The sequence below is a fragment of the Triturus cristatus genome, chromosome 8, assembly GCF_964204655.1.
Source record: "Triturus cristatus chromosome 8, aTriCri1.1, whole genome shotgun sequence".
Lineage (NCBI taxonomy): Eukaryota > Metazoa > Chordata > Amphibia > Caudata > Salamandridae > Triturus > Triturus cristatus.
In genome coordinates, this window is record NC_140591.1 from 1090740759 (window position 1) to 1090765850 (window position 25092).

Genomic DNA, 25092 nt, shown 5'->3' on the forward strand with positions numbered 1-25092 from the left:
ACAAATAGTTGAAATAAATGGAAAGTGCCAAACAAATCAAGTGAGTATAGATAACAAGCATTGGCATAGCCAATAAGTCTCGCTTTTGGGACCTTATAAGTATTTAGTTATGCAGCACAATATCCTTGGTGAAACAACATCAACTGTTGCATGACTAAACACTTATAAGGTCCCAATGGCGAGACCTATTGGCTATGCCAATGCTTGGTTTTTTTTGGTAGGCACGGGGAGACTAAGGGATTTGCCCAGAATCACAGGATGTGGACGCGACCCCTAGGTTTCCGAACCTTGGTTTCCCGCACCAAAGTCGGAAGACTAGCCATCAGACCAATAGGTGGTCATCGAATAATTGGTCTCTCTGCCAAGCGCAGAGTGCAATATTCACACATGCTATATGCAGTTGCGATTCTATAGATAGGTGTGCGAAGCGTGGGAATTTTAGTGTACAGGGTTCAGACACTTCCTTAGTTACATAGGCCCCACCCCTTTCAGGGACCCTCCACTTTTTTCATCCCACTTAAGGCCGTGGTTTTAGCACTACTACTACTAGTCCTTTGAGGGTACAATGCAGGTCCATGCTATGTATGGTTCAAGTGAGGCTCAACTGCATTCGTGCTATGGAGATCCAGGACTCTTTTCAATTTTCTGCAGGACAAGGTGCGTCAGCGTTACTTCCGCGACATTTACCAGACAACGAGAAAGTCGAGACACCAAGCTGTTGCACAACAGGGGCCTCGGCGACAACAACGAACTACCGAGCGCAGCGTCTGTGGTGCCGTTCGGCTGACGACTCTACGACTTCTCCTGCACCTTTTAACTCCTCCTACATTTCTAGTCGGTCACTGAACTATAACGCATGCGCCCTACGATCGTCTGGGACTTTTTTCCGCTCTGTAGGGAAGTGACTTTTGCGCCTGCGCGATGTCCCGGATGATCATGATAGTGACCGTGGACGCGGTTCCCCTCCTCGTTTAACAGTGTAGTGTGACGCCGGGTTCCATGAGCCCGGCTGTCCCACTGTGTCGGTGCCGCCGCCTGGCCTGGGATGCTGAGGAAGCGGATGCAGCGCCTGCTGACTATAATCAATAGGAAAATGATGAAGCTGCTGATTGGACTGGCTCTGATCGCCTATGTGGCCTGTGAGTTTGGGGGGCTTCATTCATTGCCGATACTTCTTGCACCGGATCTCCCTGCAGACACTGCATCCTTTCTCTCTCTCTCTTCTAGTGGGGCTAGGACTCCTCGGGATTTGCAATATTATAATTGTGGTGCCTATTGATGCTCAACGCTGCTGCCCTTCCTCTCCTCTCTTTGGGGGCAGATAGCTCCCGCCTCTCTGTTTGCACACGTGGCCATTGCCCCCTCCCCTTAAAGCTCATTCCATCGTGTCACCGTCCCTAGTGTTTACACCATGCTTCTCACATTTCTTGCTCGTCATCTGTGCCCTGGTAACGTTGTAAATAAAGCAGGGTATTGTATTCGTCGCTGCAGGGTCTCTTCACCATATATCACTTTTTTTCCAACATGTGTTGGTGTGGTCTAGTAGTTTGATGGACATGGCTCTTCAACCTGCTGATAATTCTGTTTTCATGTTGGGACAGTTTTCAAACTATCTTGTTCTTTTTTGGTCTTTTTAATGGTTGTCATTATTTGATAGTGTTTTAATTACCTTTACTTGTTCCGCTAAGCGTGTAGCCCCTTTGAGAAAAGCCTTATGCCAGCTGTATTCAAGAGCATGCTAACCAGTCATCACACCTTTCACTAACTCAGGGGCGGCTGGTAGCCTTTGAAAGTGGTGGGAAGAGTAAAGGGCCTCAGCTCTTTGCAAAAAACCCAAATTGAAATACCCCCTTCCTCCAAAACCCATAAGTAAACCACCCTCCCTCCCTTCAACAGCTCAAAATAAAATACACCCCCTCCAAAATCTTAAAATAAAACACTCCTTCCTCCAAAAGTAAAAAAATAAAACCTAGAATAACTTTTTAAATACATAAAATGATAGTACTTACCCACTGTGGCACGTCCTCCTCGGTGTTCCACTTCTAAATCTGCAGTCGAGTTCCCCATACCAATCCAGGTGCTGCTGTCATGCTATTAACCAGCATGAGAGAAGCGCCTGGATTGGATAGAGCTGGCTAGCTGGACGCTCCTTCAGGCCCTGTAGGCTTGGTCTCCACCCATTTGTCTAAGACAGCTCAGTGGAGCTTCAAAATAAGCATATTACTTTGGCCGTCACAAGACAGCCAGCCAAAGTGACATGCACACTTTGAGGCACCCAGCCAGACACTGCTCCTGTCCTCTGCTGCTTATTTGCTGCAGAGGACATGCTCCATATGTCCCTTGGTCGGCGGCTGCTGCAGTGCGCACGTTGGAAAAATAAAATGGCAATGAAATCTTTTCATTTCCATTCATTTTTCCTGCATGACTGGCATCCGGCGGGGTGGGGCTATGTTCCCCTGCTCTCGTGCAGAAACCACAGCTGAAGGAAATACTTCAATATAGAAAGACTTAAGTATGTTTTTTTTTTTTTTTTATGAGGATAGGTATGGGCGAAGTGTGTGTGTTTTTTTTTTTTTTTTTTAATAACTTTAAATGTGGCTCTTTGGACATGTGCCTACTTTTGGGGCTGATTGCATACTGCTCAGCTGAACTGCGGTTGTATTGAAGATGTACAGCATCACCGTTTACTATGGAACACTGTTCACATGCCCTAAGTTCCTCTTTAGGAGATTCTGCTACATCAAAAACCTCTCTTTAATGCAAGCCAATTAGATGTGCATCAATAGCGGTGTATATCGGTTGATGGTTGCCCACATTTCTTTTTTTGTGCATGCAAACTGTGTCTTTAGCCCGAGTTTAGTAAGCACCGCCCTGCTTACCTTGTCATTAGCAGTGCTGACCTAAACTTATACCTGTTTCCTGGGGGTAATTTTTAGCAGTCAGGTCTTGGTTGGCCAACCATAAGGACAAGTGCTGTGGGGTTGCCAACTATCATTGTTACCATTTCTCTTAGAAGAAAATAAAAACCATTCTTATAAGCCTTCAAAACAAATTACTGTATGTACCTACTTTGATTTGGTATACAAAGATCATGAGAAATAGTGTAACAGAACTTGTGTTGGCACAGTGGTTTGCAGAGGTCTTTGAAAATAAGATTTCGATTTGCAACTATGTATATTTCATATAGCACGTTACAGCAATTCTTTTTTTAACTTGTAATGCTGTTATTACCAGTACCCTGAGTCAACGTACTAAGGCCACTTGCTCTGTTCCCACTCTTCGCAGTTTGGAGAAAAGAAGGTTACGTCCCAGTTAGTCTTGTGTTTTTGTGCTTTCTAGGCCGCTATAAATTATTGCCATCTGTGTTCGCTCCTAGATCCTTATAATAGATACTGCAAAGGATTGCTGTGTCGTCCTTTGCTAATATACAATTTTCTGTAAGTGCTGTCTGTCTTTCTTATAAATTATCCTCAGTTCACTCTTCAGATCGTTTTTATTCCCTTCCATTTAGTTTCACTTTTTATTTCTTTACCCCCACTCCATCCTTCTTGCTCTTCCTCCCACTCATATTTTTCTCATTTATGTTCCTCCATCTTGCTTTCGCTTCCATCTGCTTCTTACTAGCCTCTCTTTCTCACCCGGCAGTAGCACACACTCGTATCATCCCCTTCCGTTTTTCATTTCTCTCCAAATGTTAGGTTTGCCATCCAAAGCTGAACAAGTTGAGGGAAAAATATGTGGCCATTGAAGGGGTCTGGTGCACCTACTTGTCCCTCAAGTTTGTATCTGTGCTGGAGCGACTGTCCTAGGAAGCATCTAAAAAGTAATGGCAATACATTTTTGTTAGAGCAGCAGTTCATTATCTGTGAACTATCATAACTTAACAGGCTCAGAATCAATGACCGTGCAAGTAAAATGGATATAGACCGTACTTAAAGCATTACTATTATATATAGCTCCTTAATGCTTGTTAATTAAGATATCCACTGTTAGACCTGGCACTTCGTGGGGTGATTACCCCTGACTTTTGACCTCTACCTCCGCTATTTTTTTGGGCTGACTTAGATGCTTTGGACACTTTGCCACTGCTAACCAGTGTCAAAGTGTAAGTGTTCCCTGTATAAAGTAATGGTATTTGGTTGTCCATGATTTGTATGTTTGCCTTACTAGTAAAGTCCCTAGTAAAGTGCACAATGTGTGCCAGGGCTGGTAATGCAAATGCTACTAGTGGGCCTGCAGCACTATTTGTGCCACCCACACAAGTAGCCTTAAGACGGGAACTCAGGCCTGCCATTTCAGGGCCTGTGCGCAGTTTGTGAAACTGCTATGTTGTTCTGTCACTTGTCAGACCTTACCCTTCCCTTTCTGTGCACCTCACACACCCCTATGGTAGGTCTGGGGTACCCCCTGGACAGGGTGTAGTGCATGTGAAAGGTAGGACATGTACTAAGGTGTGTGTTAGGTCCTGACAGTGACATAATCTCCATTTCGTTTTCCACTGTGGAAAGGCCATCTTGGCCATAAGACAGAATGGGAAGGCTGGGTAATATGTTTTCCAGCCTATCTTCCCAAAGGCTTAAGATGGAAAGGTGAGTATGCCTGAACTCACAGTGTAATAACACATCTTTTTATGTAGGTGGTTTTTGCATTGTGTGTTCAGAAGCCACTCTTATAGAAGTGGCGGCGTTTTTGTGCTCTGACATTTCTGTGTGTCTGCCTGGCTGTGGATTGCCTGGCTGTGGATTGACTATCTGGATTTGAAAGCAATAGGATCTGGGGAATGTCTTGACCCAGGGGAGGAGGTGGGACAGCAACAGGCTGACCTGCGTCTGGAGTGTAGGGGGAGGAGAAGCCCCCAGAGGTGAAGAGGCCTGGGTTGCTGCTATAAAACAATTGGGCCATCTCCTGCTGAGTGATTGAGAATCCAGACCCCTACTAATCAAAGGAAGAAAGGTGTCACTGGCAGGGAGGCACCCAGAGCTGGTTTGAACAGGGGTCAGTGCCCCCTGAAACACAAAGACTTCAAAGCTATTGAGGGGTATTGTGAGACCGGCCTCGTGGCGTGGGCCCTCCCGACCAGCAAGTTACACGACCACCACGCCGAACCTCGTGGACACGGCCTTCCGGCTCCCGTGGACCAACATCCCGAGGGCCGACCAGATCCCCAACACGCATGCCTGGCCGAGGGAGAGCGAACCCCCCATCCCAGACCAGACCGAGAGGTGCCGACCCGGTCACACCTCTGGTCTCTTCCCCGAGGGAGGTTTCGATCGACCACCAGGCCCCCGGTGAGCGGGCGCCTTGCCTGCTGGGCGTCTGGAGTCCCTCCCGGACACACCTAAACAGATCAAAGGGCCGAGCGACGGGAAAACCCCCACACACCGCCCCCAGGCACCAGACCCCTCTCTGCGAGGACTCCGGACTTCAAAGAGGAGGGGAAGTATAACAAGGGGTGCTGAAGGGACGGGAGGCAGAGAAGACCTGGACTGACGAGAGCCTGCGGACTTGGTCGCGGCTCGATCGCTCCCCGAACAGAAGAACGCTACCCGAACCCTGAACCATCTGAGCCCTGCTGACGCTGTCGCGGCTCCCCGAACTCTGAACCATCTGAGCCCTGCTGACGCTGTTGCGGCTCCCCGAACTCTGAACCATCTGAGCCCTGCTGACGCTGTCGCGGCTCCCCGAACTCTGAACCATCTGAGCCCTGCGGACGCTGTCGCGGCTCCCCGAACTCTGAACCATCTGAGCCCTGCTGACGCCGTCGCGGCTCCCTGAACTAAGAACCTCCGGTGCCTGCTGAGTGACTCGCGGCCCGCTCCTCCAAGAGAATCGGCAGAGATCGCCGAGAGAAGCAACATCCACTCAGCTCGAGGATTGAGAGCTGGGCACCGGATACCTCGCAGAGACACTGATTGAAAGACTGTCCCGCTACCCCTTACTCCTCATCACAAGATCGCTGCCGCTTGTGGCATTAATTCTGCACCTGCCTGCCGGATCATAAAGATCCTTGATAACCATCGATAAAAGTATATTCTCTTACAACGACTTACTGTGTGGTGTCCCTCTATCCGAAGAAGAGAGTAAGCGCAGCGTGTGCGATCCTAGGTACGAGACCCTTCCAGGAAGGGCCTCCCTGCTCTTGCTCGGCCTAGCTCTGGGAAAGGTGGGCCTCAGGGTGGTCAGGAACGCATTCCGCAGCCTCCCCGGGGGACGCCTTCCAACAGGTATAACTAAGAGAGCTGAAGCCCCTGAACTTTGGAGAATGGCTTGATCAAGTGTGAACAAGACTAGAGCTACTTCGTGGTCAAGAGGACCTTTGCCAAGGAAGAAACAACTGAAGAGACTGAAGGATAGGACTTCTCTTGCTGTGTGATCTGGGGCTGGCCTGCAGTTTGTTGTTTCAACCAAGGAAAGGCTAAAGGGACTTTGATGTGTGCCCCTGCTTGAAGGAATTTGCTGAGTGCTGTGTCCTGAAGTAACTTATCCCCAAGGGCCAGAGATGAGCTGGCAACCTGTTCGGAAACACAGGAACACAAAAGTTTCCAAAGAAGACTCTCAGAGACGCTGTGTGCGTGTACTCTGTCTAGCCTGAGATCTTCGTAAGGCGTGCTCTGTGATCGTGGCACCTGATGTCCTAGTGTGTTTCAGAGACACTGTGTGCGTGTGCTCTGTCTAGCCTGAGACCCTCGGAGTCGCCTTGTGATAGTGTGCACCGTGATCCAGGTGAGTCTCATCGACGCTGTGTGTGCGTTGTGCACCGTGAGACTTTCGTGAGAATTTGCCTTGTTATCGTGTGCACCAGAATCTAAGTGAGTCTCATCGACACTGTGTGCGTTGTGCACCGTTTGACTATCGTGAGGATTTGCCTTATCGTGTGCACCGGAATCCAAGTGAGTCTCATTGCCCCTGTGTGCGGGTGCGTTGTGCACCGGGAGACCTTCGTGAGGATTTGCCTTGTTATCGTGTGCACCGGAGTAAAGTGAGTCTCAGCGACGCTGTGCACGTAATCTTCGTGCAGCCGGAGACTTGTGCGTGGAGTACCCAGTGATCGTGCACCCGGAGTGAAGGAAGACTCAGCGAAGCTGTGTGCATGTGCTTTGTGGCAGCCTGAGATCTTCGTAGTTGAAGCGGCCCGGACCGGCAGTCCTGGAGGAGCTGAGTTGCCGACCTGAGCCGCCGTTGCCATTTCACAAAGCAGCATTGGAGGCCCAACCGCTGGACGAGGTGAGTGAGTTTGCGCCCCCCAGGTAACGTGTGTTGACTCCTGGGGCGGGCTCGGAGGGCGACGCTCTCTGCCTCTCTCTCGTGTTGGCAGCGCGAGCCTCTGCTTCGGCTCGTGTCGCGGCCCTTATCGCCAAAGGAGTGGTGGTACAGGGGCCGGAGTGCGAAGCTGCACTTTGGGATGACATCGAACTGTGTGGGGGCAACTGTGAGAGGCGGAGAGACCGCCTAAGGCCCGGTGATCGGGGCCTGAGTGTATTACGCATTATTCCATTTCTGAAGAACGGAGTACCTGACTGTCATATTACACATTGCATCATTTCTGTATAACGGAGTACCTGATAAGAGTATTACGCATTGCAATGTTCCTGCATACCAAACTACCTGATTAGTGTATTGCGCATTACATTGTTTCTGAATAACGATCTACCTGATTAGCGTATTGCGCATTGCATTTCTCCTGCATAATGAATTACCTGATTAGTGTATACGCATTGCCTTCGAAAGCACTTGTGAAATTGCAGACTGTGTAGCTTATGTCTTACTGCTCCATTTCTGTCCTATGAGCTCTATTGTTTTCCTCTTAATGTGCACATGAAAGGACCTCACTTAGCTGAACATCTTTCCTGATGATTGATTGGTGTAGAATATCTTCCCAAGCAGCAGCCATGTTGGTTGGGTTCACTTCCATGTAATATCAGTCAGCAAATTCCTTCCCTCTGCTTCTCCTTACCTTTCATTTGGAATAACAATCAACCTCTTTTCCACGACCGACCATGATACTGCAATCAGCTTTTCAGCCGAGGTTTGCGTTTTGGCAACTTGACTCTTTCAAGTAGCACTTACAAACTTCTCCATCTTTCTGACATCAGGGAGCCAGGCATCAGTCATTACCATACACACTTTTGCAACATTGTGCATTACAACATATATAATACAACGCATCAAACTTTACAACACATTGCGTTACAGTGTTACCATGCAAACGTGCTGGAAAGTTCTGGTATGTATGTATATAGGTGTGTTTGTATGTATTTTATATATATATCATGTCTCTTACTGCCCCTTACCCATCCCTTAACTCCTAAGCAAAACCTTACTACCCCTTACCCCACCTATCTGTAAACCCTAATTGAGCCTTTTTAACCCTTACCCAACCCTGAGCCCTAAACATTCTTTTCTATCCTTTAACTTCTACCCATCCATGAATACTAAAACAGTTACTACATCTTACCCATCCTTGTGCCATTAAAACCCATTACTATTCCTCCCTTCCCGTAAGCGTAAAAAACCCTTACTACCTCTACTTGTCCTTGAATCCTAAAAAACCCTTTCCCGTCCCTAAAAAGCCTTTACCGAACCCTCGACCCTAAAAAACCTTTACTACTCCCTTACTCATCCCTATAACCTAATAATGCTCTATTATTTTGTAAGTGAAATATTATTTTATGTTTGTGTGCTTGCACACGTGCTTATGCCATTTAAATAAATAAAGTATGTTTAGTAAAGTCCCACTTTTTAAAGCACCTGAAAATGGCCTACGTGGTACTTACCTGTATTGTTAAGACTGTGGGGTAAAGGTAACGTATTCTAAGAGCCACATCTTTCTTTCCTCTATTCATTTAGAACAGTGGTCTCCTCAACCAAATATGTGCCACTCTCCTCCTTCCAAAATGCTACAATTAAAGCCATAGCCTGGTTCTCCTTGTGTATCAGTCTTACGTGATCATTATCACTCTTGCAGGCTTTGTTTGATGACCATTACCTTCTCTGTACGTTTTTCGCTATACTTGACCTCCTTCAGTGATATTGTTCCTCCAAAGTCCTCTCTTTTTAATTTAAAATGCTATGTATATGTATGTGACAGTCACACATAGATAGTACTACTCCTGCATAGTTTATTTCTTGATTACCTGTCAGCGATCAGAGTTTTGATTTCCACTTCTTAAGACTTTGTTCCTCTAAGGTAATCCTCTAGTTCCTTGCCTATGTCCTCCACCTCTCTTACACAGTTGCTCTCCTGCATATCTCAACAACTTTTTCTTTGAGGAATTAAGGGGTGACTTTGAAAGCCACTGCGTAACTGCAGTCCTTAACTACTTGCACAGCATCTAAGCTTTAGCTTCTCATCATGTCCAAAATGTCTAGCACCCTCCCTTTCAAGTAGCTAACTCCTTGGTCAGTAGACTGGTTGTTAGTATACTTCAGTACTGTAATAGCCTAGAGGTGTCCCTGAACTCCCCCCACGTCAATCCCCATTGCTTCTCCTCAATAAATTTCACAACTTTACTTCACTAGCGGTATAGTAGTTGCTCAGTTTTTCAGCCAACATATCTTATCACCATTCTGGATGTACAGGGTACAGTAAGTTAAAATCCTCCTTAATTCAAAGCCACCCATGCCCCCCCATCGCTTTCACCATGATGGCTGCTGCATCCAACCCTCTTCCCTATTTTTTTTCCCCCTATATTCAGCTCGTAGATGTAACAAAGTCTCACTGTGCACACTAGCGTCTCCGCTATTGGAGCTTCTATACTCATCAATCCTCCCTTGTGGATTTCAAAAGAAGCCTAAATAAACATTCTCTCATCGGAGAACATGGACACTCTATAATCCATAATCACCTCCACTTCTCAACCCCTCCCCCCCCCCCCCCTCCCCCCTAAACCAACATCCGCCTGTGCTAATTTTGCATGCATTGTTCGATCTGGGTGAGGATCAAAATGAGGAAACCGGTTCTGTTTGCCCCTTAATTGCTACACCCATTTAGCTCTTCTACTGTCAAAGTCAAGGACATATATCATGTGGATTGTTCCAACGTGGTGATCTTCTTCTTTTTTTTCTTTCTTTCAAAGGTGGAATCTAATCTTGTTCAAGTTCGGTTTCTTTCAGATGTCATAAATTATTGTCTGCTGTCCTTCCCTCATTTCCCCTCAGATTTTTGTGGCCTCTATCCTGAATCTCTTCCTCCTTTTACGTTCCTCCCATCTGCTTCTCCGCCCACCTCCTTGATATACTTGTCGTATGCCTATGTTTTTCTTTAACGGGGTGCCCACTCCCGTATGGGGTTTCCTCTGTTTCTTGCCCATCCACTCCTCCTCTCCATTTTTCTTTTTGATTATTTTCCTGGACCTCTTACCCCCTGACCCCCCCCCCCCCCCCCTTTCTGCACTTATAGCACTACCCTGCCACCTCTTACCTTTGCCTCATTTCCTTTCGTTGTGCCTAAAAAAAGCTGGAAAAAATTATAACATTACAATAAAACAAGACAAGTTGGGCTTTAAGAACAATGAGTTAAAGGGATGTTGCAGAATGATTAAGAAAGTTTAGTTGGCTTGAAGGATGTGACATTCAGGTCTCCGGTCAGTCGAAAAACTGATTCAAAATGGTTAAATTGCTTGATAAGAAACTTGAACAAAGATGACTTCTCGACTACGGTGGAGCTGTCACCACCTATTGTTGATTAGCAAGTTGAGCTACGAGGCATCATTTTATGGAGCATCTGACTCACTCTTGGCAACTCTATGTCGAAATCTCTGACCGTATGAAGTTAGAAGGCATAGCGAGGCTTGAGTGCTGGCTCGATGTGGAGGGTCTCTGTAGCTCAAAGTTCCAGTATTTGTTTGATAATTCATGGTACAGGGTGCAGGTTTTTTCAAGGATTGTTCCACTGACCTAGTCCTCTCTCAGCAGTCTGTCTGAGCAGGCTCTTCTCAGGGACCTTGGTGCTTAGTCTCCTTGGCAAGTTCCTTCTGCACAACATAGCACCAGGGCGGGCTCTTTCAGCTCTGCAGTACCGTGGAACGAGTTCCACCAGCAGGCATGCTTTTCTCTGGGGATTATTCAAAATATTTAGCTGGACCTCAAGACAAACATTTCGTGCTGCCTGTTTTGGTGAGGTGTGCTTCAAACAAAAGTTCAAGACAGAGTTGGGGACAAAAAGTTTCCAAGGTCTCTGGTGGGCATTTGGGAATTTGCCAGCATAGCAGATAAAGAAGCTATCCTTTCTTCTTCAGCTCCAGTCAGGCTCTCTATATGCAGTGGCCCAAATGGGTTGTTCTAAAAGATAAACCGGCTTACTATCAGTGATGTATCACTAAGCCATTTCTAATTATTCCGCATGCTTCCTACATGACTGTTTTTTATGGATGTCTATCCCAGAGTGACATGCTTAGATGGTGAAATGTGTCTCAAATACACCGTTTTCCTCTGTCCTTCAACTTCACCCTTGTCCCTTCCAGTTCATGCTACTGAGCTTCAGATGAAAACCAGCAGTCTGCATCACTAGGCACATGTGGTTCCCTCAGGGAAAAAGGACCTCAGTAAGTCTCTGTTTTTCAGCACTCTTGAAGGGGCAGAGTGTTCAGACACTGTCAAGCAATTGTCTGCAAGGTTCAGTAGCAAGTTCGTCGTGCCATCATTTGTTTTTTGTGACTGCTCAAATGTCAGCATTTATCAAATGTGAAGTTAGGTAAATTTGAGGCAGAAATGTGTATGTTTTTTCAAATGTAGCTGAATATACACACACAATATGTAAAAATACCACATACCTGCTGTCTCTGCTTAGCGTAACCACAAGCAACCTGTGCTAATGGTCTTTTTTTTTTCCTTATGTAGAAGATTTTGTTCTGATTTGACATTCCAGTCAACAGTCACACATTTTCTGGCCTATTGCATAGCATGAGTATACTCCAGTTGCATCTGTTGCTACTAAAGCGTGCAGTCCAAACTACACTTTATAGTTGTAAAAGTTTTCGGGTCAGTCTGTCCTTCACGACCGCTTCACTCCCACATACTCTTGACATTTGCTTAGAGAACCTGTATAAAAACGCCTGACTTGCAAAAGTGTCAAATATGGTAATTTTAGAGAGTAAAAAGGCCTCGCCGTTAAAATTTAAAACGCAGCTTGTCCTAGCGAGTAGGCTACTGCCACAGTCAACATCAAAGTAACGGATACAGAGCAAACAGCCAGTGGATTTTCTGACTCAACCCGTCTGTAATGTCCTTATGGATAAGGTTGAAGCTGTAAACTTCACCTCTTGTTAGAAGTCTAACTTAACCTATATTGTGGCAGAAATTATGTGTCTGCAGGGTGCAAAGATAGTTGTTTCATTATGCAAGTCACAGTCTTGCGGCCTATTGGATTTTGTTAACCTTAGAAGCATTAAGTGACTGGGAGAGTCCACAATATGCACCATAAAAATCATGATTGCAGTATTAGGGGTTTGAGAAGTCAATTTTTATGCTGAAGAAAGTTTTGGAAGAGAGTAATATCGAAGTCTGTAGCTTTTTCTATGCAGGTGATTTGTAGGTTGGCAAAAGTGAATTTTATCATAGCTGGAACTTCTAGAATCTATTTGTTAGTACAGTATACTTGATGCACTGATATAAGCTACGTTGTAACCCAGAATAATTTTAAGTGATGATGGAGTTCACAGAAATAGTTGCATTATTGATATTAGCTGGCTCCATCTGAATGGATTGACTCTCCCAAAAACTTTTAGTTCAAAACGTTTTGTTTCAGGAGCACTCCTTGACGTAGTTTAGGAATATCATGTCCCGAAGTTTAAAGTAGTACGTTTTGGAGTTAATCTTAATACATTTGTTGCTCTTGCATGCTGTTAGACCTGGCATCCTTGGCGTGGTATCCCCGGACTTTTTGCCTCTACCTCCAGTTTTTTTTACACTGTGCTGGATTTCGTTTTTGCTGGTTTAGATGCTTTGGGCACTTTGCCACTGCTGATCAGGTCCAAGGTGCAAGTGCTCCCTGTGTAAGTTATTATTGTGATTGGTTATCCATGAATGGCTTATTTGTTTTACCAGTAGGTCCCTAGTAAAGTGCACTGAGTGTGCCAGGGCTCGTAATTCAAATGCTAATAGTGGGCTTGCAGCACTGATTGTGCCACCCACATGAGTAGCGTTGAAAAGAGGTCTTAGGCCTGCCACTGTAGTGCCTGTGCCCTGTTCACTTGGCCAGTTTACCCACTTGCCAGGCCTGATCCTTTCCTTTGCTTACACATTGGACACCCCTGTGCTAGGCCAAAGATACCCCCCAGGGCAGGGTGCAGTGTATGTGAAAGGTAGGACATGTACTAGTGTGGGTAACATGTCCTGATAGTGAAATACTGCCACTTTCGTTTTTCACTATTGAAGGCCATCTTGCCCATAGGACTGAATTGGGAATGCTGTGTAACATGTTTACCTGCATATCTTCCCATAGGAGCAAGATGGAAATTTGGAATCAGGTATCCCTGAACTCGGAATTTAATAACCCATCTTTTAAGAAGGATGTTTTTTAAATTCTGTGTTGGAAAATATCACTTTTAGAAAGTGGCTGTTTTCTTGTTCAACCTTTCTGTGTGCCTCTGCCTGTTTGTGGATTGACTGTCTGGTTTGAGAGTGACAGGGGCTGGTGTGGCTCCAGGAGCCTGGGTGAGTCAGCACTAGGTTGAATAGGCCGATCTGCATTTGGAGTGGTGGGAGGAGTAGGACCTGGGCCTGAATAGGGCTGTGCCTGACTATCACAATGCTGGCTCCACCTCCTGCAGTGTGTCTGATGGCCCTGGCCCACACTCACAAAGGAAGATGTGCACTGGCAGAGTGCCCACAGAACTGGTTTGAACTGGGTCCAGGACCCCTCACACATTGAGAACAAATACTTTTGGGGTATAAATATGAGAGCTGAAACCCCTGAAAGGCTACTTCCTGCTCAAGAGGAATCCCTGCCAACGAAGATCAGCTGAAGAGACTGAGGAGAAGTACTGCCCAAGTGTTTCTAGGGCTGGCCTGCAGTTTGCTGTTTCTACTGAGGAGAGAACCAAGGGACTTTGCTGAGTGCTCTGTCCAACTGAAGAGAAGTCTCCAAGGGCCTGAGAAGAGCTGGCCTCCTATATCTAAAGTACCAGGCACAAAAGGACTTCACCCCCAACTTCCCTGAACTCTCTTGCTGGGAGTTCCAGTCTGCCAGGAAGGCCTGTAACTGTGTGTGAGGCCTTTTGAGGTCTCGCTGAATCAGCGCATGCGCTGCTCTGTGAGACATTTTGTAGTGTGAAAAAGTGCTCCCCCAGGCTTCTGCTGGCCTAGCGCTTGCTGTCACGCGCGCATCCGCCAGCTTTCAGCCCCAGAGGCGCCATCTGGAGCATGATTACTTTCACTTTTGCCATGCACCACTCACGTGTTTGCCGTCGCACGCACCCCTGCTTTCACTTTTGCCGTCTGTGTGTGTGTGTTGATTTGCCTGCTTTGTAAATGGAGGTGAATACAATCCAACCTATCACCCTTCTTCATAACATCACCAGTAGTTTCCATATTTTCTTGTATACATTTCCTCGGTTCGGTGTCCTTTCTCCGGACCACATTCTTATCCAACCAAGTACCTGCGCCCCTCTTCCCTCCTTTTACTATTCTATCTAGCCTGCTATCCCGCCCTTTGCCTGCGTCTCGCTCCATGCGAACATACAGCCTCTCCTTGAGTGCAGGACACTCCCACCCTCCTCACAGACAAGACATACCTTTGAGAAAAGTCTGTGACGAGAGAAACACACAAAACAACACAGAAACCTAAAACTCCCAAGAAGGGCATCCTAACTTGTGCCAGGGCGCTCCAGGTTGCGCCATTAAACGCACCTCTGCCCGACGGCGGGCAGCAGCCGCAGTGGACCCCGCCAGCTCTGCAGTGTTAACAGTGTTCCTTCCTGTGTCATGCAGTGATTTAAAGCCCCAGGGTGTCTGTGCCCTGCCCGGGCGGGAATCTCTGCCTTCCCAGGGGCTCAGCAGGGCGCTGCAGATGTTCAGGCTCATCTGTTGTGACCTTGGCTGCTGCTGTGTATCGCGCGTCGTCCTCCGCCGCTGTCCCAGTTGCTTTAACTGTGCTCTCCGTTGGCCTCCTCTTCCACCCCTCCCCCTCTCCTTGCTCTGCCTACTCTCTCCCTACTCCTGCCTTTTTGGGCTGCAGACCGTCCCTAGTGATGACAGTTCTCATTCCCATCCTATACGTGCAGTCCTATATATGCTCCGGGCAGCAGCGTGTTCCCAGCTCTCTCACCTGAGCCCTGCCCTGCAGTCTGCAGTATCCAATATCCGAGCCCCTGGATTCTCACCTGACTCCTGCAGCGTTTGCTCTCACCTGGCACACACAGCATCCTCCCCCGCTCTCCCCTAACTCGCGCAGCATTCTGTGGACCCACGCTCACAGGAATCCAGCAGCATCCTCGTCCTTCATCCCTCACTCGCGCCAGGCGCAGCAGCGTTCTTGCTTCTAGTTCCCCCGGACTGAACGCTGCACCATGGCGCCTTTGAGTAGTTCATCCAATGCTGGTTTCTGCTTTGCCTCAGTTGCTTGCAGTTCTGATCTTTCCATTCGAAGTGCATGATTACAAGTAGCATAATACAAGACCTAACAAAGCAAATATTTTTGGCTTTTATATTATGAATACTTTCGGTGTTGGGCTAGCAATTCTTCAGTTCCAGCCCCCAAACAACTGCATTCTGAATAAAGATTCAGGGTAAACTTTGATCTCATCACAAACTCCTGTTTGTGCTGATATCGAAATTCACAGATTTGCATTAAACCATGCCAAAAGGTCAAGCCTTCGGAATTTACTGGGTGAAAAAGGTGCTGTAAATTCAAAAACATGCAGCATATGTAGGCAATTGCTCCTTTCCTATAGTAAAACTTGAAATAGGATGCACTTACTCCTGTATACTGGTGTGGTGAATATCTCACCCGTACCCTTGTACTCAGGGCCTCGATAGGAATCATTATGTTCTCCGGAGACTGACTATCGATCGCGTAACATAGGAGTGTCCAAAGACATTGAAATGATCTTCCAACTCAAAATGTCCATTACCACAAATTAGCCTGGCAAGGTAAACACGTGATAAGCCTTTGATAATTTTAAAAATACAAATGTGGGTAAAATGAGTTTGGAACCTAAATGTGAACTATGCTTAACAGCTGTGGTCTCTCAGATCTGTTTAGCTCATGGCCTATTTTAATATGTCTAGCAACATGCTTGTGCACTGGAATTTTCTCTTACTCCATGGGTTTGAGACTTATTTAGTTAGTGCCTCTCCAGTATAGTATTATGTGACATTATTGTGCAATTATAATACTTTCCAAATTAAGTTCCATCATAAGAGTCCCTGCCCAGCACAGAAGAGACGTTAAAGAGTGCATGCTTGGACTGTGTAATGTCTACTGACCTAAACTCCTTTTTAGGTCTCCTCTGAGGCAGCTTTCGAGATCTTTTATTCTTAAAAAAAAAAAAAAAAGCATTGGCATAGCCAATAGGACTCGCCTTTGGGACCTTGTGTGTTTAGCCATGCAACAGTTGATGTTGTTGCACCAAGGATATTGTGCTGCATAACTAAATACTCAAAAGGTCTCAAAGGCGAGACCTATTGGCTATGCCAATGCTTGTTTCTGTTGGGAGCTGGCAGCACGACGCAACGAGAGAGAAGCATTACGCCTCTGCAGCAGCCGCTGTCGCATCATCGAGGAAGCGCGTCGCCGCTGTTCGCCATCGCATCTCTGGAGAAGCGCGCTGCCACCACAGAGGGTGCCGTCGCATCACTGGGGAAGCATGTTGCAGGGTCGTCGCATCGCTAAGGAAGCGCGCCACCGCTGATCGCTGCCGCAACACTGGAGAAGCCTGTCCCCAAGGGTTTAGTTGCATCACCGGAGAAGCGTGTCGCAGGGCCTGTCGGGCTCAGAAAATCACTGAGTTCAGCGCACGGCCGTCGGGCGTGCACGCGTCGCATCGCAACAGAGATGACATTTTGTCGCATCACGAAGGATCGTCACAACGCATTGAGGCGCCATCTTGTCGCATCGGAACCGGAGCCCAGGAACAATCAAGGCATCGCCTTCTCTTCACCCCTTTTGTTTGCTTTGCGTTACGCATGCCAGGTACTTTAAGACTAAGTGTCGCACTTATCATCTACAAGTTTATTTTTGCAACATCCTTTTTAAAGACATTCTACTAAGTAACTGTATGTTGGATTTTTGTCGTTTTGGTCTTGTTTAGTTTAGATAAATATATTTTATTTTTCTAAACTGGTGTGGTGTCCATTTGTGGTGTTTTGACTGCGTTACTGTGAGTGTTGGTACAAATACTTTACACATTGCCTTTGGGATAAGCCTGTCTGCTCGTGCCAAGCTACCAAGGGGGTGAGCAGGGGTTATCTAAAGTGTGTATCCTTCTTACCCCGACTTGAAGCAAGTGTCCCTATTTGGACAAAGGTACTTACCATGGCCAACTAGAGACCCCTAGTTCTAACACATGCCAAGTACTGCTATTGGTGGCCACTCATTTGGGCTCGGCAACCACACTGAATACCTCTGCTACTCATAATGGCCTGTAAATTAGAAGTAAACATTTGTCTTCCAGTAGTTCATTTCAAGTTGTGTTCAAGTCTAGCATCTGTTCAAGGCAAAATGCGCGTTCCTGTTCTCTAAAAGTGTGATAACTTGCCCTAGAGTAATGTTCAACCTGAAAACCTACCTACCCGTTAATTTCCTTTAGCTTAGCACATGCTTATTCAGTTTTGCTTAAGCCTGGAAAAAAACTGTCCTCAGTGTTCTGTATCTTGAAAGACCTGCACATACACCTTTACACTTATTGAGCACAAAAAAGTACATAGTCTGAACACACCCTCCCTCATCGTTCTTAGTAAATTTGTCCTCTGCATTTCTCCATCTCTGGTGTGGTTGGTATAAGTGTATCTTAAATTAGTCTAGACAAACTATAACTAGAGACATTGCGCCCTGCATAATTGAAACTAAATATTTGTGACCATTGATTTTTTGTTTTATAGATGTTATTTCTGAAACTCAAAAAATGATGTCCAGGTTTTTTAACGTAGTTATTGAGGCGGTTCCTAGAGTCAAGAGCCCACCAAGGGCATTGATTTATTCTCTACACACCATCCAGATCTAGACCTTCTCTCTTGGACCACTATGAGGCATTGGTACTTTGCCTTTATTCTGACATAGAGATGGTCTGGACAACACTCATTTTTACTCGACTTTGCATTGTTCTTTTCAAGGTGATGGCCATTTGACTATAATCAGACAGCAAGAGCGGCTATTTATGGACATGCAGGTATATTTTGGAAAAGAAGGGTGACTATGTGGCTGTCCAAGGCAACGCACCAAACACAATTTTCCTGGATTATTTTGATGACTGAATTTGTATTCGTTTGCTGTGGTTTTACAAAACAAATTGAGCAGCTTTTGGTATGTTAGTGGGTGTGCTTGATCGCTCTCTACCCCTGTCCCCCACCCATTCACAACACCCCAAAATGGGTGTGGGAGGAGGCCAATAATTGCATATGCATCTTACCTTTGTTGTGTTATATTTTAAACCTTTTACTTTTTACTCCTGTGTGCGTGGCTGCTGCTAAACTCTTTTTCTCTCCACTTGTTTGCTCTAATCTTTTTCTCTGCTCCATTAGGATTGTGACAAAGCCACCTCATAGTGATAGTAGTTCCTGGCTTAGTTAAACTTTATACATAAACGTTACATACATCTGGATCGTCCATTAACCTCTTCAGTGCCCATGACGAGATAGTCTCGTCATGGAGCACGGTCGCGCTGTGCCCATGACGAGACTATCTCGTCATGAACCCCACCCACTAATGTAACGCCCGGCACAGGAGGGGGAAAGGGCGTGGCACAGAAGGGGTTAACTCAAATCACAATAAGTTCAATTTCTGGTTCCCTTGGTTATTGATTCCAGGGGGTAGTGTTTTCCAGACAGCTGCTTCATTGAGCTAGTTTTTCCTTTCTCCACGTAGTCCTTTCATTGTTTGCCCTCAGTTATAGGCCCCAGCCAAGAATGTGCAATAATGCTGTCTTAGAGCAGTTAAGAGCTGTCGGTATACAACAGCATGCGTGCTATGGAACTAATAGGACAAATAGCCTCGTGTCACCCCTTACATGTAGACAGTATCACTCATTCACCCTCTTCGTCTGATTCTTACCCCCTTTCACATTTGTACAGAACAGTAAATGCATGTAAACGTTATTTGCAGCTAATTTTATACAGTGAGCACATGCATGCATGACTCGAACATGTTTGTAATATAACATTTACTTTACAGTTGGCGATTTGTCACAGGCTCTAGAAATAACTATACTTAATATAAAACAGAATACTACTGTATCCTGTTACAGTTTATTACAACTGATGCCAATTTTTGCAATCTAGCACAATTCTTCCCATTGTGCCAAAAATGGTATCATCAAAATTTCTCTTTATCTCCTATTTGAAAACCAACGATTCCTTATTATGTTTACGTTCTTTCAAATTTGCTTAATGGAAAGTGGGTTGAAAACAGTGAAATTGTCACTTTAAGGTCCTTCCTCTTGACAAACTTCTTCTGTAACATAGCAAAACATAATGCATTGGTAGAAGCTTGCGTTGTAATTATGTATGGTAATGATATATGGCAGAAGAGAGTTGAGACAGACAGTACAGAACAGAGGATAATTTCAAAGTTTGGTATTTACAATATGTAGCACGGGAGGGCCAAAGATGGTCACGAGTCAAGAAGAAGCAGAACGGTGGTTTTTTATTAGTTGCAAGCCTAAGTGAGTTTGAATGTATGCAGGAATGGTGTTGACTGGAGAGGGTGCCCTGCTGGACAAAATTTCAGTTCGATTTGTCTGAACCTGAATGACCCAGAGGATGGTTATGATGTAAAATGGATGAATCAAAGCTTCTGATTGTTGAGGGGGACATAGTGGAATGATGTACAGCAAACTGGTTTGGGCACAATATTAAGTAGTTGGTACTAAACCGTCTTTTTAGAATACGGCAAGCTGGCTTGGTGCCAGTGGAGTGAGAAGGTAAACGTTTCTGGGGAGGTTTAGTTTTCTCATCGCAAAGCAAATCATTTTGCAACATATGTGAAGGAGTACTGCAGAACTCTCACTTGTAGGCTGATAGTTCCACTTACGCATGAGCTGGCATTTGACCAGCTGGAAAGGACGCAGTGGATTTGTTGTTTAATGTTTAGTAGCTGGAACCTAGTGGCTATGGCAGTGGAGTGGAAATTGGCTTGAGTTGCAAGTTAAAGTGTACATCAAGATTTCTGGTGGAAGTGAGTGTGGCTGGAGTATCCAGGGTGTAAAAATAGCAGGACAAGGGTGTTTTGAGATCAAAGGAGACAGAAAAACAAATTATCTCTGTTTGTGAAGAGATATTAACAAGAGAGTGGTGGGCTATCCAGTGAGGCAGCCTCAGATTTTTGCATGTCTGTGCATTGGTGGGCATAGACAGGGAAGGTGACGGAAAAGAATAAAAAAGGCCTAGGGGACAGATCATTAGAAATTCAAAGAAGGCCGTCATCTTGGGAGACAGCGTAAATGGAAAGGAGGCAAGGACCTGGCATTGAGAATAGGCAGCTTCTTTTGCCCCAAATAGGACTTTTTCCTTAGCTCTCAAGTGGACTTCTAAAAGTCCTTCGATTCAAGAGGAGTTGGATCTGACACATTTTGGGTTTTATCCAGCAAAACCGTCACATTTAAACCTGATCAATGCACTTGAAGTTTAAAGTCATTAAATCAAACCTATCAAAAGTGGATTAAACTATGTCCCAGACTATGACTTACTTTTTAACTGGGAGCATTTACGCTATTAGAGTTCTTGATCTGAAATGCTATGTTGCATATTTTCTCGATTTGTAGGCCATCTTCTCTTGGTATATTGCACCTATTGTTCGTCTTGGTCTGCATCATCAGTGTAATAAAGTACTTCTTGCAGCTCCAGCGGTGAAGATATGGCGCTACAGTTTTAACATAATTGTTATCTGCACCTGCTTTACTGAAAAAAAGCTATGGGTGAAGTGGAGTTTATGAAATCGATGTTTTCTTGATGGTGTATTTTATAATTTTGAGTTCTGTTGCAAAACACTACTACAAATGATACAAATAAGTGATCTGTCATCCTCTACTATGTCAACTTCAACATGGCCTATGTTAATGCTTGGCTGCCTTTTGATGGTTCTGTTTCCACAACATTTTAAAGTAAAATATCCCTGCCTATTCTATGGCTTCCAAATATACAGGAGTATCACTCTGTGTACTGTATATTGTTTTATACAGTACTGGGCTTCACCTCCTTCTTCCCATCGGGATCCACCCTGATTGCTTGCGACTAATTCTCACAGCAACTTCCCAGGCACTTGTTTCATCTATTAGTCCTGATGAGATCCCAATACCTAGCTGTGATCGAAACGTCGTCTACACATACATCTTCAACTCTATACTGTAATTTGTATCCAATTGTGGAGTATGAGATGTAAATCTGGCGGTGACGTTTTGCTTACCTACATTCTCACAAATTGAAAAGTCACTTTTTAAATCACTTGCCTGTGGTAAGGAAATCGGCTGATTTCCCATTACCCTGTCACGTCCTGCTCACTCACCTTTCTGTGTAAATAATTTGTGCGTTGAATTTAATTGTTAATAAATGTTTCTATCTTTCCATCTGATACACTTGTAATCCCAGTTTTTTTTATTGTAAAACTGTGACATTGTACCAACTTACTTTGTATGTGGCCAATGTTTTTCTTAACATACGTCCACCCATGGTCCCTTCCGACATTTAGGGTCTCCTTGTGTCTTTTTTTGAACATGAATAAAATGAAGCACAGCCCCTGTTGGGCACAGGATTTCAGTGAGAACTGTCCACAGCCCCTGCCAGACACCGGGTAAAAGGGGGATTGAGGCATAGCGCCAACAAGTCACAGACCACCAGACACTGAGCATGACCAAGCCTGGTGTCCAGCCCCTGTCATGTATGACACCAGACAAACTTGAGCTACTATTTGTCACACTGCCTTTCAGCCATTTGGCACAGGAGAGCCCAGGCCACAGCCTGTCCCACAATGGGTCCGAAATAACCCTGCACAACCTACCACAACACATGCCCACTCCCACCCCGTGCATAAACTGGACCTGGCTCTGTTGATGGTCTCTGTCATAGCAACACAACAAGATTTATTTTATTTTTTATTTATTTATAAAGTTTTATGTAGCGCGAACAAGATCCCGAGGGATATCAGAGCGCTTTACAACAGGATGGGAGGAAGGATATAAATGCAATATCGACATCAGATAAGAGTACCAAACAGAAATAGTCACAAATTTACAAGACAAATGAATCAAGGACAGTAATACAATAAACAGGTATATAGCGGTCTATGCAAGGGGGCACACTATGCAGAAATGAAGAGCCTAATTAAATAAAGGTACAATGATTGTAGGATCAGTGACTTCGAGCAGGTGAGCCTAGCTTAATTAGGGTAAGAATTTGTTCATTAGGAATCTTTTAGCCTCCAGTTCGAAAGCACTTGTTGAGGAGATTCTGCGAACTTCCGGTGGAAGAGAGTTCCATATCTTTGGGGCAGGGCCAGAGAAGGCTCTGTAACAGGTTCCCTTTGTGCTAATGATGAGTGGTTTCAAGAGGAAAGTGTTAGCTTCTTGATGCTCTGCTACCACAGGATAGTTCAAGCTTTTGCGCTAGGTACCTTGGAGTTTTGAGAATCAGGGCTTTGTGCACCAGAATGGCAATCTTGAACTGAATTCGAGCTTTGTTGGGCAACCATTTCAGAGATTTTAGGACTGGGGGATATGTTCTCATTTCGTTTGGTACCTGTGACCAGCCTAGCCGCAGCGCTCAATGATGCCCTTAGGGGAGCCAGGGTGTATTTGGGAAGGCCACAGACCGTAGTGCTGCCGTAGTCTAACCTTGGCAAGACAAGCGCTTGGACCACCTGCTTGAAATCCTTTTGTGGAAGAAATGGTTTGATATTTCTAAGTGTCCTCATCAAGTGATTAGCTCCCTTACACACATTGCTGATATGTTTTTTCATATTCAGGTGTTTGTCCAGGGTGATTCCGAGTGATTTGGCTGAGTCTATGATGAGAGGGGTGCAGTTGAAAGCAATGAGGTGATTCATCCAAAGGTCTATCTTTGGGATGTGGTTCGGGGGAGAGATGAGAAGGAATTCAGTTTTGGAGGTGCTGAGCAGGAGATGGTTCTCAGTTAACCAATTTTGAGTAGACGTAAGGGTGGTGTTTGAGTGAGATGATGTTATCCGTGGATGAGATTTTCAAATGGAGTTGCGTGTCGTCCGCATACATATGGAAGAGAATGTTTGTGGAATTAAGTGAATTAGCTAATGGTTCCAAGAAAAGGTTGAAGAGGATAGGAGATACGGCAGACCCTTGGGGGATACCCATAAGTACTGGAGAGGGAGTGGTTTGCCTTGACTCTTTGTGATCTGTGGTGGAGGAAGGACGAGGCCCATTGTAACACCAGACCCGAGTAACCCATCCTGTTCTTCAGAATGGATAGGAGGTTGTCGTGATTAACCGTGTCAAATTCGGATGAAAGGTCAAGAAAAATCGGGAGGCAGGACACATTTTGGTCAAGTATTTTTTAAATGTCATCCATAAAATGCGTGAGAGCTGATTCAGTACTGTGCCCTTCTGGAAGCCAGATTGATGTTAGTCTAAGAGTTGGAAATTCTCAATATGAGCACGAAGTTGGGATTGTACGCATTTTTCTAGAAGTTTGGCTAGGGAGGGGATGTTGGAGATAAAGTGGAAATTATTGAGGTCCGCTTTAACTGCATTAGGTTTTTTTTAGTATAGGTGACACCTGAGCTGCTTTTAGGCAGTCTGAGATCATGCCTTGTGATAAGAAGCATTCACAATCCTTGTCCAGGTGGGGATGAGTACATTCTTGAATTCTTTAAAGAAGGCTGGGGGCAACGAACGGGTCACTGAAGTGGTTAGATAGGTTGATATTCTGAAGAATCTTGTTGATGTCCTTTTCATTGAATGGGGTAAAGGTGCCCCATGACGCATTGTTCTTAGTGTTTAGGCAGATAGATGATGATTAGCGGCGTGCTGGCACTTTTTAAACACTCACCCCCTGCCACAGATCTGGGTTAAATCCATCATTCTTTTGCTCACCATTCCATCCCAGTTTGGGCCCAGCCATATGCCAATCAGATAATTCTTGACCATGCATCATGGTATCACCCCATGTCTGCCAAGCTAGCTTGAATGCAGTGGTACAGCAGCAAGAGACCCACACATGGGCATGCCCTGGCCGCTTAGGGCAAACATAGCAACACAACAAGAAGATAGACTAAGCGCTGAAACTTTTCAAAACTCTCATCCCTAGTCCCAGATCTGGGTTAAATCCATTGTTATGTTGCTCACCATGCCACCCCTGTATGGACTCAGCCATTTGCAAATCAGTCTTGACCCTGCTCCCCATGGAAAAAGTCCAGCATGAACTGCAAGTCCAGGTCCTCTCTGAACTGGAAACAAGCACCCATGTTTTGGTGCATCACCCCTCATCAGCCAGGTTAGCTTGAATTCATTGGCACAGTGGGCATCAGACCCATGTCTAGGCATACCCTGGTCACGTAGGGCGAACATAGAAACACAACAGGATGATGGACTGGGGGTGAGTGTTTGACAATGTCCGCATTCCATCCATTATCTTTTTGTGTTACTATAGTCCTAAGTGGGAAGGGTATGCCCAGACGTGGACCCATGTTCACTGTGCCACTGCATTCAAAGTTGGCTGGCTGATGAGGGTCGATACCCTGAAACTGGTCCCAGGATACTTTTTTCTGGTAAGATAAACATCCTGTTTTTTGTCTATGTTGATATGCACTTTGGGTTTTTATCCTGTGCCCTTCGGGCACTGTCAAATTGTCTGTTTTTTTGCTTATTAAAATCTGTTTTTTAAAATCTACCCCTCCTACCTAAAAGACCTAGGAGAGCACAGCTTTTCTGAGGCCTTAAACACTCTCAAGGCTTTCGCTGGTGCATCCTGGAG

General features: G+C 45.4%; 1 protein-coding gene across 1 annotated transcript in view; it reads left to right on the forward strand.

Moving 5' to 3' along the window:
- The first annotated feature begins 865 nt into the window (after window positions 1-865).
- The window catches only part of UXS1 (UDP-glucuronate decarboxylase 1), a 224990-nt gene continuing 200763 nt past the window's right edge, over window positions 866-25092 (forward strand). The window contains exon 1 of the mRNA XM_085622619.1: window positions 866-1139. Within this exon, the coding sequence (XP_085478745.1) occupies window positions 1046-1139 (94 nt within the window). The 5' untranslated portion in view covers window positions 866-1045. The remainder of the gene's footprint in view (window positions 1140-25092) is intronic.